The sequence below is a fragment of the Hylobates moloch genome, unplaced genomic scaffold (assembly GCF_009828535.3).
Source record: "Hylobates moloch isolate HMO894 unplaced genomic scaffold, HMol_V3 SCAFFOLD_11, whole genome shotgun sequence".
In the NCBI taxonomy this organism is placed as follows: Eukaryota; Metazoa; Chordata; class Mammalia; order Primates; family Hylobatidae; genus Hylobates; species Hylobates moloch.
The window spans coordinates 76,669,155-76,689,719 of NW_026652286.1; the positions used below are offsets into that span (position 1 = coordinate 76,669,155).

At 37.7% G+C, this 20,565-nt stretch overlaps 1 protein-coding gene across 3 annotated transcripts in view; it reads right to left on the reverse strand.

Moving 5' to 3' along the window:
* The window catches only part of PDGFD (platelet derived growth factor D), a 265,121-nt gene that overhangs the window by 95,578 nt on the left and 148,978 nt on the right, over positions 1-20,565 (reverse strand). For 2 of the 3 annotated variants that reach the window (XR_004250301.2, XM_032167260.2), the window contains exons 2-3: positions 7,875-8,079; positions 3,882-4,062 (exon numbers count right to left, since the gene is read on the reverse strand). Coding sequence is in view for 2 of the 3 variants with exons in the window: in XM_032167260.2 (XP_032023151.1) it covers positions 3,882-4,062; positions 7,875-8,079 (386 nt within the window). In the remaining variant the exon portion in view is untranslated. The remainder of the gene's footprint in view (positions 1-3,881; positions 4,063-7,874; positions 8,080-20,565) is intronic. The other variant, XM_058446552.1, reaches the window with a different exon arrangement.

Genomic DNA, 20,565 nt, shown 5'->3' on the forward strand with positions numbered 1-20,565 from the left:
TCCTCAGGGATCTAGAACTAGAAATACCATTTGACCCAGCCATCCCATTACTGGGTATATATCCAAAGGACTATAAATCATGCTGCTATAAAGACACACGCACATGTATGTTTATTGCGGCACTATTCTCAATAGCAAAGAGTTGGAACCAACCCAAATGTCCAACAATGATAGACTGGATTAAGAAAATGTGGCACATATACACCATGGAATACTATGCAGCCATAAAAAATGATGAGTTCATGTCCTTTGTAGGGACATGGATGAAACTGGAAAACATCATTCTCAGTAAACTATTGCAAGGACAAAAAACCAAACACCGCATTTTCTCACTCATAGGTGGGAATTGAACAATGAGAACTCATGGACACAGGAATGGGAACATCACACTCTGGGGACTGTTGTGGGGTGGGGGGAGGGGGGAGGGACAGCATTAGGAGATATACCTAATGCTAAATGACGAATTAATGGGTGCAGCACACCAACATGGCACATGTATACATATGTAATAAACCTGCACATTGTGCACATGTACCCTAAAACCTAAAGTATAATTAAAAAAAGGTAAAGAACTTATGTTTATATCATAAAAAAAAAAATAAAATAAAAATGTACATTGCACTTTTCCAAAAACATTATGAGCATGAACCATGTAGATGTGATTCCAGTGTAATAGGCTCTTGCAGTCCTGGATACCTACTACTTGCAGCTTCAGGAAATGTCCAGGTACACCTGGAGAGTCACTGAGGCAGGAAGAGCAGAGATGTTCCATGGGAGGTATGCAGGCAGAGAGGTAGAGATGAGAAGGGAGGTGATCTTGACCTATGACCTATCCTAACAGCTACTCTTCATTTTCCAAGAGCACCTTGACTCCTCATGTGCTGTTTTTTCTTTTTTTTTTTTAGACAGGGTCTCACTCTCACACAGGCAGGAGTGCAGTGGTGGCATCACCACTCACTGCAGCCTTGACCTTCTGGGTTCACACAATCCTCCAACTTCAGCCTCTGGAGTAGGTGAGATTACAGGCATGTGTCATCATGCCTGTTTTTTTTTTTTTTTCACGTTTTGTAGAGACAGGGTCCCACTATGTTGCCCCGGCTGGACTTAAACTTCTGGGCTCAAGGGATCCTCCTGCCTTGGCCCCCCAAAATGCTGGGATTATAGGCCTCAGCCACCACACCCAGCCACGAACTAATCCTGAGGCTCATATTTTTCTTGTACCTAGTATTCCTTAAATTAGGGGTTGCAAAACAGCTGACTCTAGCTCCTAAATGTGTTTAGCATTCTAAAATTTATTATTTAAACACACTTGAAGAGGGATTGCCATTTTTAATCCCACCGTCTCCCTGTTAATTTACACCTGGCCTACTTCCAGTTTCAAGCCTGGTCTCTTAAGTTTATAAACCCTGCTTTAAAGCCTCTCCAAGTAAAATTTAAACATGAATAAAGTGATCTTCCCAGTACAGTGGTCAGACCATATGTGATCTATCCCTGCTGAGCCAAGAATCAAACAGAAGAGTTTTGTCAAAAAGCCACATGATCTAGAGTCTCTACATACCTGGAGGTTAGGCTCATTCTATCTCTTAAAATTTGTCTGTCAAAACACTTTGGCTTTAGTGGACCATATTTAAGGCCAGAAGCCTATTAGGAGGCAGAAGAGTCTGTAGCTATTCTCAATGGACACAGACCAACAGACCAGTAGAAAAATACACAGGAATGTTGTAATATCATCATTTCAAAAAAGAAAAAAACACAAAATTGAATATACTGGTGGAGGTAAATAAGCTAGGAGAGTGATGTCAAACAGTTTACATCCAAACTATAGAGGCAGCCCAATATTCCACTTAAAATTGACCAAGAAATGAGTTATGAGACTGCACCATAACCCAAAACACATCAAACAAAAGTATCCATTCTCCCTTAAACGCGTATTCCTACTTTTCTACAAAAGTGGTTGTTTTGCCTTAAAGACATTCTGTTGTAGTTATGATGTTTCTAACTGACATATGGAACATTCAACTTACTCATAACAAAACATTAGCGCTGATAGTGCCTGGTATTTTAAGGCAAAAAATAATTCTTCTCTAAGCCTATCCATCACCATTCTAACATGCCAAGCCTGTTCCGTCCATGAACAATTGAGAACAGACGCATCACTGAACTCATTAAAAGGCAAATAAATGTAGAAACCAAAGGTTCACACTTCAATTTTAATGCTTAGCAGAACTGCATGAGTTTGCAATAACGTAAATCATGCTTGATGGATTATTTTCAAATTAAAACTGGAACCAGTGTTACCGCATGTTATTTTTTCATTTTCACTGTTCTGATGTAAAATTCACTTAGTGTTTAATAATTCACCATAATGCAAAGAAAATGGATTAGATTTTTTAAAAAGCAAGTTTTTTTTTCTTTTCTAAAACTTTAATTCTTAAGATAAAAAATAAAAAAATAAGTTGATGCCATTTATAGTACTGTGTTCTATTTTGGCATTCACACTTGGAAAAGGGACAGAGACAAATCTAAAGAAAGTGAAAATTGATCCCAAAAGGCAATATGCTACAAACAACTGAAGGATTCTGGGATATTTATGTTAATGTATAGACAAAATTATCCAAATGTCTCTGTGGACCTAACGTACAGCACTCAGTTATTGTGTCTTGTTATGCATCGTTCTCAGTTGTTGCTGTTTTTGTTTTTGTTTTTGTTTTGAGACAGGGTCTTGCTTTGTTACCCAGGCTAGATTGCAGTGGTGTAGTCATGGTTCACTGTAGCTTCAAACTCCTGGGCTCAACAATTCTCCTGCCTCAGCCTCCCCAGTAGCTGGGACTGTAAGCACACACCACTAAACCAAGCAAATTTTTAAATTTTTTTTGTAGAGATAGGGTCTTGCTTTGTTGCCCAGGCTGGTCTCGAACTCCTGGCTTCAAGAGATCCTCCCACCTCAGCTTCCCAAAGTGTAGGGCTTACAGGCATGAGCCACCACACCTGGCCTGTTGCTGCTTTTTAGTTTTTGGCATCTCTACCCGACTTTAAGCTCCAGATGGTTCAAGGACCCTGTCTGTCCTGCCTACCTTTGTATCTACTACATCTACCAGAGTGCCTGACAAAGAACAGGAACTTACTATTGTTTTATTAATGTATGAATGAGTAAATAAGATTGTGTGTGACCCATGACTGTGTGTGACCCAACGACTAAAATTAACTACAATGTAGATTTTGGCTCATTATAAGGTTGAACATTTTCTATCAGTCAGAACCATTTACAGTTGAGAATGGCTGCTGAGGTGTTTAAGTAGAGAAAAGACTACAAATAAGCATGAGTGCAGCAAACAGGATTCATACTCTTGGGTCCTCTGTTGGACTTTTTGATTTTGCAGATGCTTATGAGCCCTGAGGCTCTATGATTATAACATAGACCCTTCCCAAATCTGGGTCATAATTGAAATTATAATCATCACGACTTTTTTCTGTGATAGAATTTATACATAAATTTTCAAACCAAAAGAGGAAATTATTTTCTTTAGCTTTAATTCTGAAAACCTGTTTAACTCTCACATACCTTCTATTTGGCTGTATGTTTACCTTGCCTCAGTTGAATCAAAAGGCAATTTAGTATCTGCTTTACCTTAAAGATTTCCCTTTTTCTATTTACTATGCTCTCTTTCAAAATGCATGGCACAAAGGTGGACTTAACAGATCCAAAATGGTATTTCTTACTAAGAAGGATTTTAACATTTTGACCATAAGGTGGGAACAAACCATGTTATAAGAAACTAATAAAGTTCACTCACCTTCACTGAATTTGATCATAGAAAATTGATCTCTACACTTCATGAAACCAGTGTCTGCTTTTAATCATAAAGTGGTTAAGTACTCACCAGCAAAGAATAATAAATCTTGAATCCGGGTTTAGCCACAAAGTAGTCATCGGACTTGAATGTGATTTTAATTTGGTTTGTTCTTGATTTTATCCTTGGAGGAACTTCCTTGTGTCCACACCATCGTCCTCTAATAATGGTACTGGTTTCGGATATATCTTCAACTTCCACAAAATCATACCTGGAATCAATTGGACATAATGAACATGTTTTGATTAGAGTAAATTTTGAAATTCATACTTTCACTAAGAAATTAAAACTAGCATATGTGATTTGTCATGACCACAATCTGAAATGAAAATTATAATGTACAGAAATGTTAAAAGGAAAACCGGTTTTTGGATTAGGTTTGCAAATTCAAGCTTCAGTAATCTATTCTGAGAAAACCTTTACATACATTTAGTCATGACTATTCCTAAATCTTCAATAATCAAAATGGGTCACTTTCTGAGCATCTGGTTTTAGAAAGTTTTCTTGGAAAAACTAATATTTGTAATTGTTGGCATACTTTAGGAGATGTAACTCTAGTTATAGGCCCACATATTAACTATATAAAGTTTTTAAAACAAATACCCACTCTGAATTAATTTATCACATTCGGTGCTTTCTTGAGAAAGTAAATGATCCATATCTATATAGCTTATAAAATCAGTAATGCCATTACAGAAAATAAATGAATACACACATGACTTGCTATATTCTCTTTTTGGAAACGATCTTTTGGAATGATCACGTCCTAAAATATGAAACTTGTCATAAAGGAAAGCGTGTAACTCTAAGGAGAGATGTGTGCTAACCAATATTGGAAAAGTCTGGGCTGGTTAAACCAGAGTGTGAATGAGCTTAAGACCATAAGTTCACCTCTGGCATTGGTCGGAGAAACTAGAATCCTGGGATTGAAGAAGACAGCAAAAGCCTCTTTAGTTATCCTTGTGGGTATTTGGTCTTCAAAGCACCTCTGCAGTGTTCCATCATTCTACCACATAGTAGGAGATCCTCAGTAACATAGTTTACATCTTCTAGGGAGCACTTATTCTATTTTTAGCCCCCTAAGATGTTGGAACATTCTACTTGATAAACTGAACTATTTCTTTCAGTTTTGGTCATCAGTATCTCACTCCTACAATCTACTTTTCCACAGTGACTTCAGATGCTGAGGTCACAGGCAAATGATGGGCATTCAGGGTGAACAGTGGCAGAAGTCTCACATCCATATTATAGTTTTCCTTCATAATCATCAGAAGGAATCATCATAAGAAACATTATTTCTGAATACATAGAGAAACCAATAAGGCCTTCCTGGTCTTACTCATGCACCTCAGAGCTCTACTGGATTGGGCAAGGTAATCTAAAAAGAAAGTAAAAAATAATGATATTGCGACTAAATTTCTCAAACAGTGATTTATAAGGCCCTTATGTCCGTTGCCCCAGTTTCCTTATGGATAAAATAAGAAGGCTTATATAATTTTACCAGCTCCATGTCTCTTGAGTGCTGTGTAAATTAATTACTTAATGTTTATATGGTGCTTGGAAGGTAAAAAGCACTAACAAAGTATCATTATGCAAGCAATAAAATATTACAATGTAAACATCAAGGAGGCTTTGGAACAGATGTTAGGAAATCAATTCCATTTCATTTTGTGTACAATATGTGTAAATCATATTTGCACAAAGCATGACTATAATTGAAACTTTTAACAACACCATAGGTCACTTTTGTTTAAAGAACACATCAGTGTAACTTTAACTCCGAACCTGAAGTCAAGAGAGGGCTGTTTTATCTTAGGGAGGGTTCTGAGACAAATCTCTGGTACGTTTCTTTCCCGTCTTTCTCTCCTATTTTCTACCTGCTATCCTTCTACTTCCTTCCATAAATTTTGAGGAGCAACTAGATTTGATTAATGGTTCAGAAAGGAAACCATCCTGACTCTTCCTCCCTTATTTTCAAGGCCAGGATGTCAAAAGGGCTCACTGCTAGGATCAAAACTCCAGCTCAGTAGTGGAGACCTGGTTTCCCTTCTGTGATATTGTGATAATAAGAAATATATATATTTGGTCTTTGTTCCTGGCACAGGCTCCTATAACTCTTGGAATTTCTGAGTGCTAGGCTTAGAGGAGCATCTTTTGTTATCCATAATAAGCCCCATTCCAACCATACCGGAATTTATCCTAATGAATAAATTCATTGCCTTTTGGAAGTATCTGTTGGAAGGCCCCTAGATAGCTTCAGAATGGAGGCTCGTCACCAGAAAGAACAAGACATGATTAGAGAGTTGTAACTTTTGGATCCACCCCTAGACCTCTGGGGAGGGAGAGGGCCTGGAGATGGAGTTCAATCACCAATGATTTAATTAATCATGCCTTCACAATGAGACTTCCATCAATACCCTTCTAGGCTGGTGAATACATCCAGGTGTTTGGAAGGTTGCAAACCCAGAGAAAGCACTCTTTCCATACATCTTGCCTATGTATCTCTTTCATTTGGCTGTTCCTGAGTTGCATCCTCTATAATAAACTGGTAATAGCAAGGAAACTGTTTCCTTGAGTTTTGTGAGCTGTTCTAGCAAATTATTCAACCCAAGAAGAGGGTTTTGGACCCCCTATTTATAGCTGGTTGATCAGAAGTAGGAGAGGCTTGGAAGCTGCAACTGACATAGAACATGGAGGCAGTCTCGTGGGACTGAGCCTTAACTGTGGGATCTGACACTGATTCCAGTAGTGTCTGAATTGAATAGAATAGGACAATACAAGCTGGTGCTGGAGAATTAACTGCTGTCGGAAAAAACCCTCACCTCACAGATTTGGTATTGGAAGTGTTCTATGGGCAGAAACAGATCATGGTACCCTCCATGTCATCACCTTTAATAATCTTTTAATAGCGTTTTTTTTTCCCACGATTTTTTAGGCACAGAATATTAGTTCTTTTTTTTTTCAAGGCTGAGAAGACGCAAGATCAGCATTAGTTTATTCTCTTTGTAAATATTAATTGGCTCTTCCTTAATGTATTCATCTCTGCTTTCTGGCATACATTACCCTCTATGGTCCTAGAAAGTAATAGTCAGTGCTGTTATTCTCAGCAAAATAGCAACATAATAAAAGCTGTCAGCATAATAAACATGTAACAGAGGACAACCAAATTTGAGGCACCTCTTTTTATTATTCAAAGGAAAATAAACCTGCTGAAAGGATTTAGCAGTTCAGTAGTTCATTGGCAATGCAGAACAAGTGTGTACAGGAAAGTACAAAAAAGAAAAAAAAATCTTCCTCAAGTCTTATACATGCTAATTAAGTGAGTAAAACGCTGTGAGCGGACATTCAAAGAACAACAGTCCAGGCTTTCTTTGATAAATATGCTAAGAAGGGAGAAGATTATCAGACATAGCTTTCATCTTCTACTTGTGACCCAGAAACAGCAAGAAACAGACCGTTCTGAGGAGCACAAGGAATCTGGGGTGGGCTTTCTCTTCCTTCCCACCCGTATCTGAGGCCTTAACACTATGAATTTGGGGTCAGGCCCTGATAGGTCCCCCAATCATCATCTCCCAGTGCTGGCATAATTCATTATGGGTAGGAAGGCCTGGGTCAGCCAGAGCCAGGCAGGGGTTTATGCTCCATAAGCCCATGGCAGGCTTTGACCAGAGTCACATGATGCAGCTGCCCGTAACCTAGGATGCTGGATACCTGTGCATAAATGCTGCTCTGTGCCTGGAAGAGGAGAGGACCTCCGGATTTCACCCTTCTTTGGAGGTCACACAGTCCTGACAGTTGCACAAGTGAGTTTCTGTGAGTCCTGCCAGGTTATTCGGCCCTCAGCCTCAGCAGTCTATGCTATCTTGTCTGTTAGGGTTGACATAAAGGCTTTTTGAAAACGAAGTGACACATGTTGGGTCCATTTAAAAAGGCTCAAAAGGAATGTTTGATGCAATGCTTTAAATTCATCTTTTTCTTTTTTCACCTTGAAATAGTACCCTAAAATTTTTTTTCCCGACTTACCTACAGATATCATTTTCTGCTTCCTCTAATCCAAACTGATTGTCAAACACTAGCTGTATCCGTGTATTCTCCTGAGAGTGAAGCCGCCATGTCAGGAGCAGGTTCCTGGGGTAGCTGTTTGGGAATCTAGGACTCTGCACGTAGCCGTTTCCTTTCACCTGGATGGTCTCATCTCTTCGGTACAAGTCTGTGAGGTGATTGCTCTCTGTTAGTAGTCACAACTTGTAGAAATTAGTATGTTGCTCCAATTACAGGAAAGTAAAAAAAAGAGAACAGTTTACAACACATCATATTTCAAAACACTTCTTTATTTTGCTTAAGAACATTAAGTCTAAATGCAAATAAACAAACTTTTTTTCTTACACTGATGGCGTAGCAATCTATGTCCAGTGACTAGCATCTGAGATACTCAATAAAGACTGCTGAGTGAATGAATGAGTGAAAAACAAAAGACAAGACTCTGGTGATGTTTAATGACCCTTTATTTTGTATTCAATTGACATTTTCTGATGGGTAACCTTCTGGTTAAACAAACATCTTTCTTCTAGTATCCCCCACCTCCCTAAATTCTTCACAAATCTACCCTTGATGTCTAACTTTGTACTTTGGGCGCTCTCTTAATATCATTCTTGACAAGCAAAGACTAACAACAATCTCAGAACTCCAGTTCATGTAGTATGGATTAGAATCAGCAAATAATTTCATCCATCCTTCTACCACGAAAAATCATAATTTTGTGTCTTGGGCTTTCTATGACTTAAAATAAGTCCAATTCTGACTGTATTTTCTCTATGCTGTTAGCCAGATAAAAATAATTTATCTGGTTTTTGTCCTGGGTTCTTGGAAGAGAGCTTCCAAACCCTTGGAATTTCTCACGTCATAGAAATACTTTTGTTATTCATGATATGGCCCCTGGGACCATGTCTGAATTTATGCTAATGAAGTGACTCACTGTGGGTCCACAGATAGCTTCAGCATGGGGGATGGCCATGCCAGATAGACCAACCATGTGATTAAGGGTTAGGGCCTGGAGCCATTACGACATTCAACCTGATCTCTCTCCCAACCTCTGGGGATGAAAAATGGATTGAAGATTGAGTCCACTCATGTTGATAATGATTCCATCAAACATGACTGCATAATGAAACTCCAGTGAAAACTGCAGACACCAAGACTTGGGTAAGTTTCCCAGGTGGGGATAAACATTGATGTACCAGAAGGCTGATGTGTCCCGAGGACACAGAAGCTTCATGCTTGAGACCCTCTCAGACCTTACCCTATGTGCTTCTTTATTTCGCTGGCCCTAATTTATATCCTTTATAGGAGGACTTTAATTGTAAGTATAGTGCTTTTTTGAGTTCTGTGAGTTGTTCTAGCAAATATCAAATCTGGGGGTTTATAGGGACTCCCAAATTTATACCCAATTGGTCAGAAATGCAAGTAAGCTGGGGTCCCCCAAACTTGTAGCTGATGTCTGAAGTGAGTACCATATTGTGGTGCTTGTAATTTTAACCTGTGAAATTTGGCCTTACTCTGGGTAGTTTTCATCAGAATTGCATCATACAGTGGATCCCCTTTTCATCTTTCTCAATATTCAGAGTTCGTTGCATTTCGGATTTTGGCTTTTTAGGCCCCACCATAAACAGGCCTCCAGCCACAGTCTATTTATGTTATCCTGCAGAGAGTTTACTTTGAGGACTATAATTCAGTGAGCCTGGTCAGGGAAGCTATGCTTGCTGGTGGAAACCACTCTAAGGTAGGGTTTCTGAGGGTGGCTGTTAGAGCTTCCAAAAATAAGACAAAGAGGATAAGAATTGGCATGTGAAGTACAAAAGTCTCTTTTGCAAGTGATTTTGCATATGGGAATTTAAACTTTTTTTGGACTCATTTAATGTTAATGTGTTGCAGCTTGTTCAGCTAGACTTTGTGTGGGAGAGAGAGTCATAGGAAAAGCAACGGGTAGTTGAGGGATGTCCCCACTCCCTGCCTCCAGATGAAGGCAGTGGCCTGCAGTCATGGCAGCACTTCCAACAAGCACAGCAAGCAGACAACTTCCTAGGAGATGAAAATCATTTCTGCTCGTTGAGTCTTTTCTCTTCCCTTGACCTTATGCAAAGATCAGCTGTGAAAACTGGTGTCTGCTCATTTTGTCATAAGCGGCTTTTAGGCAATGGGTCTTGATATGGTTTGGCTCTGTGTCCCCACCCAAATCTCATCTCTAATTGTAATCCTCACATGTCACGGGAGGGACCTGGTGGGAGATGACTGGATCACAGGGTGGTTCCCCCATGCTGTTCTCGTGATAATGAGTGAGTTCTCATGAAATCTGATGGCTTAAAAGTGTGGCAGTCCCCCGCAACCCCTGCCTCCTGCTGCCATGTAAAAGGTGCCTTGCTTCCCCTTCACCTTCTGCTATGATTGTAAGTTTCTCAAGGGCTCCTATGCCATATGGAACTGTGAGTCAATTAAACCTCTGTTCTTAATAAATTACCCAGTCTCAGGTAGTTCTTTGTAACAGTGTGAAAAATGACTAACACAGGTCTGAACACTGTTTTCTAGGTTGACTGATTTGAGCTATTAGTCAGTCAACAACTATGTATTAAGCACAGATTAACCATGTTGTATTATAGTATTTTCAAGATTTCTATCACTTGAGTATTACCATCAAAATTTTTGCCACATTTTTGTACCTCTAGCGCTATTAATTATTTAACTTATTAGTTTCTCTCTATATTAATATTTTAATCAAAATCAAATTTAATCTAAAATAAAAGTTTATGCCAATAATGTAAATGGCAAGCAGCCATCATTTGCCATGAATAGAAGGTAACCATGAGTCTAAATATATTACTATTAAATTTTAAAATATCTATCTCAGGTATTCAGATTCCTCATTTGTATAAGGGAACTGAGCAGCACGTTTTCTCTTTGGCCTCTTTCATGGGTATTATATATTCTTTCTTTACAGTTTCAGATGCTATGTTAGATTTGTATATAATTTAAAAATGTTTAAAGAATGATTCTTGTCTTCGTACACTTGGAAAACAAAGTTGATGCATACTGCACAAATGTAAACAGGCAAAAGGGAATATTAAGTGCTGAGTGTAAATGCTGTGGTTGCTCAAAGGCCAGGTGGGCAGCAAGGGCTAATGTGGAGAATGTGTTCATATGATCCTTGCAAGAGGCCTGCCCAGAACAGAGTCCAGATGGGCTTAAGTGAGGCATAAAAGGGCTAGAAGCTTTAAAGGAAATATGGAAATATTTGAAAGCCAGATAGAAACATCTCCCCTTGATATGGGTACAAACAGAACAGCCCTGGTGTGGGTGAATAGTTTGTTAAGAGGAAGATTAGCCTGTTGGTGATACAATAGACAAACTGGAAGGAAAATGCCTGCAGCATCAAGATCTCCTAGGAACTAGAGGTGAGGGTAACAAGGTCCTATCCTAGAAGGGCAGGTGGCAGTAATGCCACTTTGGGGGAAAAATAGAAAGGAATGTAAAAGTATTGGTCAGAGGTAGCAGCAGCATGCTAAGCCTAGAGCCTGGGCTCAGTGTGGTATTACTGATACTCAAGGATGCTGCCAGGGGAAACATTTTTAGAGGAATGTAAGTTTGGTTTTGAAGTGGTGATGAGTAATTCAAGTGGAAACTTAGCAGGCTTTGGGGTTACAGAGCTAGCTGGGAGAACAGATTAGACACAAGGCCTCAGCTTAGAAAGGGGAGAGGAGGCCTTTGGGAATCAGTGATCCCTCTGAAGAAGTGTCCTGAGAAGGGAAGGTGAAGCTCGGTGCTGGCAGACATGCCATGGGAGTGGCAGATGACAGAAGGAGTGACCACCTGGAGCAATGGCTGGGAAGGAAGCTGTGTGTAAGTCAGGCTGCCCAGAAAAGGGATAATTTCAAGGACAGAGTGGTCAATAAAGTCACACGCAAAATGAGACCAGGGGACAACAGATGGAGAAAAGACCACAGAACTTGGTAATAACAAAGTCAATGATATCCCTTCAAAGTACACTTTCAGAAATTTTCTAAGTATAAAAGGAGACTCTTTTTTTCTAAAACATCATTAAAGTCTACACTGTCTTAAAGGTATTAACCCTAGTTATAAACGAATGCCAATTACATTTTTATGAACCTGTAGAAGGGGTGGGGAGAGGGGCTTTCCTTCTTATATAGTTCGATTAAGACAGTATAGTCAGCCCTCCATATCCATGGGTTCCACATTCATGGATTCATAAACATCAAATCGAAAATACTTATTAAAAACAGGATGCTTGTGTCTGTGCTGAACACATACAGACTTTTTTTCTTGGCATTATTCCCTAAACAATACAGTATAACAACTGTTTACATAGCATTTATATTGTTTCTAGAGGTGATTTCAAACTATAGAAGAGAATGTGCATAGGTTATATGCAAACAGTACATCATTTTATATCAGGGGTTTTGGTATCCTTGTGGTATGTGGAGTGGGAAGGGGTTCTGGAATCAATCCCTCATTAATACTGAGGGATGACTATATTCGTTTTCAATTTTGCAAATTTGTCAGAGATCTATGCTGCAGTATTTTGAATTATAGGGGAAAAATAACAATATTTCAGGTTTATTTTTCCTTAAAAAATTCTGCCAAAAAATACACCTGAACAAACAAAATCTGAACAACAGCAAACACTGCTAATTATGCTTATTTTGTGCCTGGCATTGTTCTAAGCAATTTGCATAGTTCATTTGTAGAGCCTAATCACTTTATATAGATGATCTCTTGTGTGTGTATGCATGTCCATATATATTTATAATGACTTTGTGACTTTGAGATAGGTATTATTATTATTATTATTATTTTTTGAGACAGTATTATTACCACCGTTTTTTTTTTTTTTTTTTTTTTTTTTGAGATGGTGTCTCATTATGTCACCCAGGCTGGAGTGCAGTGGTGTGATCTCGGCACACTGCAACCTCCACCTCCCGGGTTCAAGCAAGTCTCCTGCCTCAGCCTCCCAAGTAGCTGGGATTATAGGCATGTACCACCATGCCCAGCTAATTTTTGTACTTTTAATAGAGGCAGGGTTTCACCATGTTGGCCAGGCTGGTCTTGAATGCCTGACCTCAAGTGATCTGCCCACCTTGGCCTCCCAAAGTGATAGGATTACAGGCGTGAGCCACTGTGCCCAACTCATTACCACCATTTGACAGATGAAGATTCTGGGAAGAGAGAGGTCTAGTTATCTTGCTCAAGGTCACAGAGCTAGTGAAAGGCGGAGTTAGAATACAAACCAGGCAATCTGGTTCCAGAGTACATGCTTCTAACTCCTGTACTATAGAAAGTGTTCTTCCTTTTTAGTCTGAAATTTGCTTGAGGCAATTTTAGATTCTTTGCTATCTGTAATCCACTTCTAAGTCACACTGTTTACATATAATTTAACTTCATGCCAACTCAGGGCTATTTTTAGCAGAAGAGTTATAATGAATTATAGATACAAAGAACAACCTCTCAGGTTAAACCTGAGATAAGTACCAAAGTATTATATACAAAGTCACATTCCTAAACAAAGGCATTTACTTTGGTGTTCCAATAACACCTAACATTTCTGGAGCAATTACTATTGCCAGGTACTCCAATAAGTGGTTTAAAGCCATTACTTCATTTAATCCTCACAACAACCCTATGCCATTGGTATTATCCCCACTTTACAAAGGAAGTTCTGAAAATTTAAGAAACTTGTGACCTCAGGCACCAAGCTTGTGGTGGAATCAAGATGTGACCTTAGGCAGTCTACTACTTTCGGAGCACACATGCTTAACCAGAGCACTGTATTAGCTGTTAAACTACAAAAATAGGAAACAAGTCACTTTTCACAGAGAGGAAATAATTTTTATGTATGTTTATATAACAAGAACATAGTTTTATTTTGCATTTTAATACAGGAAGAGGTTCACATCCTCATAAACTCTGAGCTATACATTTGACTTAAAAAAAGTCAATTAAAATTTTTAAAAAGCCAAAATGTTATATAATTGTCTATTTTATTCCCAATTGTTCAGCAAACTCAGCTCACCCAACCAAGTATCTCAGGAGCTCATGAAAGTCACTGTAGTCACGATTACTTATCCCTGAAATCCATCTAGACCAATGGTTTGCTACATGTGGTCCCCAGAGCATCATTATTGACATCACCCAGGAGTCTGTTAGGAATGCAAATTCTCAGGTCCTACTCCAAACCTACAGAAGCAGAAATGCAGGGCATGGAGACAAGCACTATACATATTAATAAGCCTCCAAGGTGATTCTGATGCACCCTAAGGTTTGAGAACCACTGACCATATCATGATTTCTATTTTGCTTCTTATTCCTGACTTTCCTGCCACCTCTTTGCTTTGACTCTGTAACTCAAGTCTGGTTTTTCATTTTGTGTCCTTGACTGACAACCTGTTGATATGGACAGGAGACAGAGAAATACTGGGTAGAAGAGGGCAGTTCCCCAGCAAAGGCCCCACCCTCAAGCCTGGAAATCCACAGCCTTAAATGGGAACAGGCATTCCTGTTTTTGTTCTCAAAAGTTGCCTTTGGGCCTGCCACACCACCCTATCCTGTACCCATAAAAACTCCAGACCCCAGGCTCCAGAAGCAGATGAGGAGGAGATGAACAGAAGTGCAGAAGAATGGCCGAATGGCGTGGCAGAGAGAAGAGAAGGAGCATCTGAATATCAAGAGGAGTTCAGCTGGGGACGGCTAGAGAGGAGACCTGCTGCTGGACAGCCAAACCCCAGGGAAGAGCATATTCCCACTCCATCCCCCATCCAGCTCCCTAACCATCCTGGTGAGAGCCACCTCCAACATTTAATAAAACCCCCAGATTCATCCTTCAAGTCTATATGGAACCTGATTCTTCCTGGATGCTGGACAAGGACCTGGGTACCAAGAGGGCATGGAGCTGGTTAACACTTAAGCTGTCTGTGGGCAGGAAGGCTAAAAGAGCACACTGTATCACATGCCCATTTGGGCTTTGGAAGTTGCAGATACCCACTCCTGGACGTTGCTGTGGGGGTGAACCCCAGGGATCTCACTTGAGTGCTCCCCTTCCTGCAAGGGGTTTGAGCGTGCATGACAGCTGAACAAGAGGAGCCATATGCCTGTTGCAAGTCCTACGCGGGGGATCAGGGAAGTATCCCATTTCACTGTCTCGGGCTCACTTTTCTATTTCTGACCTTGGAACCTCCTCTAGGATGTCATTTCCAGTATACAATGACTAGAGCAAGAGGCTACACACCTAGGTGTCTTTGACTGCCTTTGACAGTCTCACCCCTTATCCAGCTTTCCCCATTCATGAAGAAGTCACCCCTGTCCCCAATACATGTATGTGATAATCCATCATCATATATAATAATGCTTAAGGAGAAATGAAACTATGAATAATGGTAATGTGTTTTTCTTCTCATATCATAATATTATACATGACAACATAAGATGCAAAAGGAAAATAGTTGTTGAAGTAAAAATTAAAATATTTGATCAAACAATGATATGGTTGCAGGCTGTGCCATCTCACACAAACTCAGTGGAGCACTACAGACATGCCCTTTTTCTCTTGTCCCCGTAAGACAGCCAGGAACCAATAGCATGACTGATAGTGACAAACCCTTTTCAGCTACAAGCCAAAAGCAATCAAAAATCAGGAAATTCCAAACTTACAAAAAGATTTTTTAAACAAAATATCATGAATAAAAGTGCTGTTTCATGATCCTATGTCATAGCAATAATGTTTGCCCAGAATGTATGTAAACTATATAGTCCCACTTCTGTTGCTAAACAGCCACAGTAACCTAAATTTGTGTGGGATGCAGTATAGTTTATAAACAACCATTTTGCAAGTCCATCATAGAAATAAGTTGACAAAATAGGAAGCAAATATTATACTTTCATTCTGTTTTTTATAATAATTGTTTTGTTGTTACTTTAACAGGTAACAAAAGCAACAGAGAGAAGTGATTCATTGCAAGCCCAAAGAATGGAAGCTTTACATATTTAAGAGCTGAGTCTTAAAGTCAGCTCTATCTCTTTCACATCCTAGTAACTCTTCCCCCTATTACAAACTGCAGCATTATTCACACCATGTCATCCCTCTGGCTTCTGTTTCCCAACCTAATACATTAGGGGGCTGAATAATGTGGCAGATTCCTTTCAGGTCTAAAATGACATGACACCTCAATAGTTTTCTTCTAAGGGGACAGAAATGCCAGTGGTTGGACTATGGGTAATAGAGAAGATTAAACAATGCTCGGAAAATAAAATCTCAAATCTCAAATCTTCAATGGGTAAGTGGTCAAACACTTTTGCTAACTATATGTAACATTCTATTATATTAGTATCATATATAATAGATATTATATATAGTTGTATGCCATCATCTGAAATAAGAATACAAATGGGTAACACAAGTTGTTCAAACACATATTCTTTGGGAAAATCTCTATTTCTCTTCACCTAGCAAAGTGTCCCAGGCACATAATTATCCACTCAGCACATTAATTTGTGTTGAAAACATTATGAAGGAATTAAAATAAATGTTTTAATGTAGAAACAATGTATTCTATCTTTTGCTCCCTTTAAAACTAAGTAAAGACTTCTTTCTGAGTCTATCTAGGTATAAGAGATAAAAACTGAAGATACTCAAAGGTGCTGTATAATTTCTTTAAAGTTTCAAAGGAAAGTAAGAAAAAAATCATATTGGAGAAAATTAAACTCCTGAGGAAAAGGACTATGTCTTGTTAATCAATGTAACCCCAGTATATTGCCAGTCTGGGCATACGAGACACTCAAAATATATTTTTAAAAAACATACATGGATGAATGGTTACTACAAATAATGCACATTATACATGCATATTATAATAATAATGCAAATTATTAATACAAACCTGAAAGACATTTAAAGATAACAAATAAAAGGCAATTTTATCAGAAATAAAATTGTAAAATGCCCCAAATATTTCACTTCTAAGAAATTCATATTAATGTAGCCAGGGGCCCTACATTTATGAGAACACATTTAGCATGAACATTAAGGGATTATTTTTGGAAGAGATGCATTTAAATGATCCTGTTTACCATCTGGGTTAGATATTAATTCTGAAATGACTACTTAGTCTGTCCTATTTCCATTCCACAACCTACCAGCAGCACCAGAGCCAGGCCCTACCATACTGTAAGAAGTTGTGACTCTGAAAGAAAAAAAGAAAAATGCTGGAACAAAAGTAAAAGAGTTTGCTGTTATATATGGGGGCTGCTCTTGGATTTATTAAGCAATATACAAAATCGGTGACTGACTAGATTCCATAGGTTCTCATCCTATGCAACCATTTAATTTAGAGTGGCAAGCTCAGCAAAATTAATCAAAGTCAGTCCTGTGTCTTGCAAATGCATTATTATTATTATTATTATTATTATTATTATTATTATTATTACTACTACTACTCAATCACCTCAAGTAATTTCTGCACTCTTCCTCAAAGAATCAAAACATAGTAAAGTGTCCTAGGATGCAAAACAGTACCTTAATTGATGAGACAATGTGCGGTGTTTTGTTGAAGCAGCAAAAAAGAAATGAAAGAGATGGAGGATAGAAAAGAGATTAGGGCAGGAAGTCCTAATTTAAAAATGAATAGGTCAATTTGTACAACAGACCCTAAAATATGCAACTTGGATTAAATTGAATTTAATTAGATAATTTTCCATAAATTATCTCCTAACTTAAAAAGTACAGGGTTGGAGTCTCACCATGTGAACTGATAAAGGTGAAAATTAAACTCTAACAATGTTAGTTTAAAAATCAGCATGGAAGCTTTTTCAGCTTTTTCCCCCTAGTGTTTGCTAACGCACTGAAGCTTGCAATCAATGAGCTGAAGTCCTCCTGGGACTATTAATAGGACGGTCTTCATTAAGGAATTTTTGGTTAACACATGTTCCTAGTGAGAATTAGTCTTCCAGTAGCTCATATTAGCTTTCCAAAAACAACATCCACCTGTGCTCAGTCTATGGCCTGCCATTAAGAAACTCAAGAGCAAAGCTGATTAAACATCAGACATTTATTTAGAATTCTCCAGCAGAGATTTTTCTAAGATCTCAGTAGTAATACAAAACCTTTCTGTTTATAAAGATTTGAGGAAAGAGATGGTTGTTTGCCAGTTACATATCTTTTTTTTTTTTTTTTAAACATTACAGCTCTTTTTGGCACAAACCAAGATATTAATGTTATATAAACAGCCATCCTCACAGTAACAATTTGGAGACAATGTTTTTTGTAATCACTTGATTATTCCCTGAGCTCAAAATTATTCTTCTTCAAGAATATGAGTCCACCAAAAAAGAATAAATGAAAAAGTACCATAAAGTCCTCTTGAATACTTGCCAGAAACACTCACCAGGACTGTAATAATGCCCAAAGTATTATATTGATAATTATTATTCTTCACCTCACTAGAACTTTTAATGTACAAAAATTTGTTTTGTTATTGTACATTAGTGAGCGATCATATTCTTTCCTTCAAAATAGCTTGTATTTTATAGGTAATTACAGAAATGATGGTAAAATATTAAAATGGAAATAATTTAACTTTCTGAAATGACTTTTGGTCTAATTTTTAGAATATTTGAATCTGGATAAAGATTGACCCAAAATAACCATGCTAGATTTTATCACATTCCTATTAATTAATTCTCTGATAATTCTCTTTTCTTCTATGGTAGTCTGTTTGTGTTGCGATATTGCCACTTACATGTAAAGAATGTGGAAAAAAATGAAATAATAAAATTCAGAACTGTGAGGGTGAAGGGAAATGTTGAATGGCATGGTAGAAAGTATTACAGTATCTAAGGCTCCTGAATAGAGAGATCCTTTCCATAATACTAACTTCACACCCAGAAAATAATAAGACAACCACAATGACAAAAATATCTGCTTTAACCACTGCCAACATAGCTCAGAGACACAGAAAGATAAGAGGGAAAATAGAAAAGTCATACCCAGGAGTAACAAGATTTAGCATTTTTTCTAGAGAACATTTGTTATAGAAAAACCAACATTTTTATAAATATTGTCAAGAATGAGGATTTTCTCAGAGTAACTTTAAGAAGTAATCAACCCAACAAAGTTGATGTGGAATTGAACAGTGTGGATCAGAGGCAATGATCGTAAAATATCCTAATGCTTAAAGTGCTAGTCTGTACAGACAGAGATGAAAGCATTTTCTTAGTCACTTCTGACTAAAGGGCTCACAAATTCCTAGGAGAAAGCTGAGAGTTAGTTTGGTTTATCACCTGTGATGTATATAAACTTATGACTACATTTAATACGTACATTAGTTACATACCACATAATGAACACATTATGTATATTTATAATTATACTTAAAATAAATTTTTATTAAATTGTATGGCTTCAGTGCTATTTATGGATTAAATCACTTTTCAATACCAAAGTCATTGCGTTCCAAAGTAATTTTTTCGCATGTTAACATTTTAAAATAGGGAACTATCTTATGATTACTGTTAAATGTAACTCTCCAGCTGTTAGGAAGAGAAGCAAGTTGAGACAGAGTTTTCATAGATTTTGTGAGCATAAATTTAGTCATGAGTAGGAGATAACTGTTCATCTGATTTCAACTTCAAATATTATCTTTGGTAGCATAATATATGGATGAATTATAATGTATTTGGATAGCTGTCACTTGTAAAACATTTATAAAGGTTGTACTATGATGCAGTATGAAAATTTTAAAAGTTTTTGTGAAGATGCATGAGTATGGAAAAAGAAATGAAAACGTAAATATACTAAAAAAACGAAGAAATAATATCACATCCATATTCTCTGGTAAAAAAAAAATTCAAGTGCTTTATGGGACCAAAGCTGGGAAGATGTATTAAAGTAAAAACTGTATTTTGATTTGTCACTGATGCTCAAGGAAATAAATTCCCTGCCTCTCTCAGAAAATGCAATTAAAAGCAGCAGAAATTATGAAATGTCTCAGAATAGGCCAAATAATTAGTAAACCTATGAAAGATTAATGTAAATGATTCCCGCGTTGTGATGATGCTAAATAGCTACCTATCAAAAGTTGGAGGCTTTCAAGATAATTACTTAACATCTAGTGATACCTAACCCACGTAAGCAGAAAATGATACAATTAATGAAAATTCAGATGAATTCCTAGCATTCTTTGATATTTCTCAAAATTATCTGGAGTCCTAAAAGTGCAATGTTGGTCAAATCATAATAACACACACTGGTTCTGAAAAAGGTCATGTTACTTTGAAGCTATGTATGAATACTGAATTACCGAAGTGATTTAAAAGACTTTTGTGATTCAATGTGAAAATGGCTTGGATTTGGACTTTGAGATAAGAAAAGAGATTATACTTTTCTGGATAAATGCATGCTATTATCATTTTATTAAAAAGAGTACTGTGTGCTTTTAATGCAGATCTTTTATTCTTCCCCAAAGCTATTACTAAGTCAATGCTAGGTCATACAACGGATGGTGTTTTAGAATGAAACAAGCTTTTTGTTCTCTTGTCAAAGCTCATGCTAACAAATTTCTTCAAATATCTTCGTGTAGACCACTGTGTCTCCTCCATGGACTCTTCCCTAACATGACTCCAATGGAGTAGCATTAGTTAGGAAACGACACATTATACT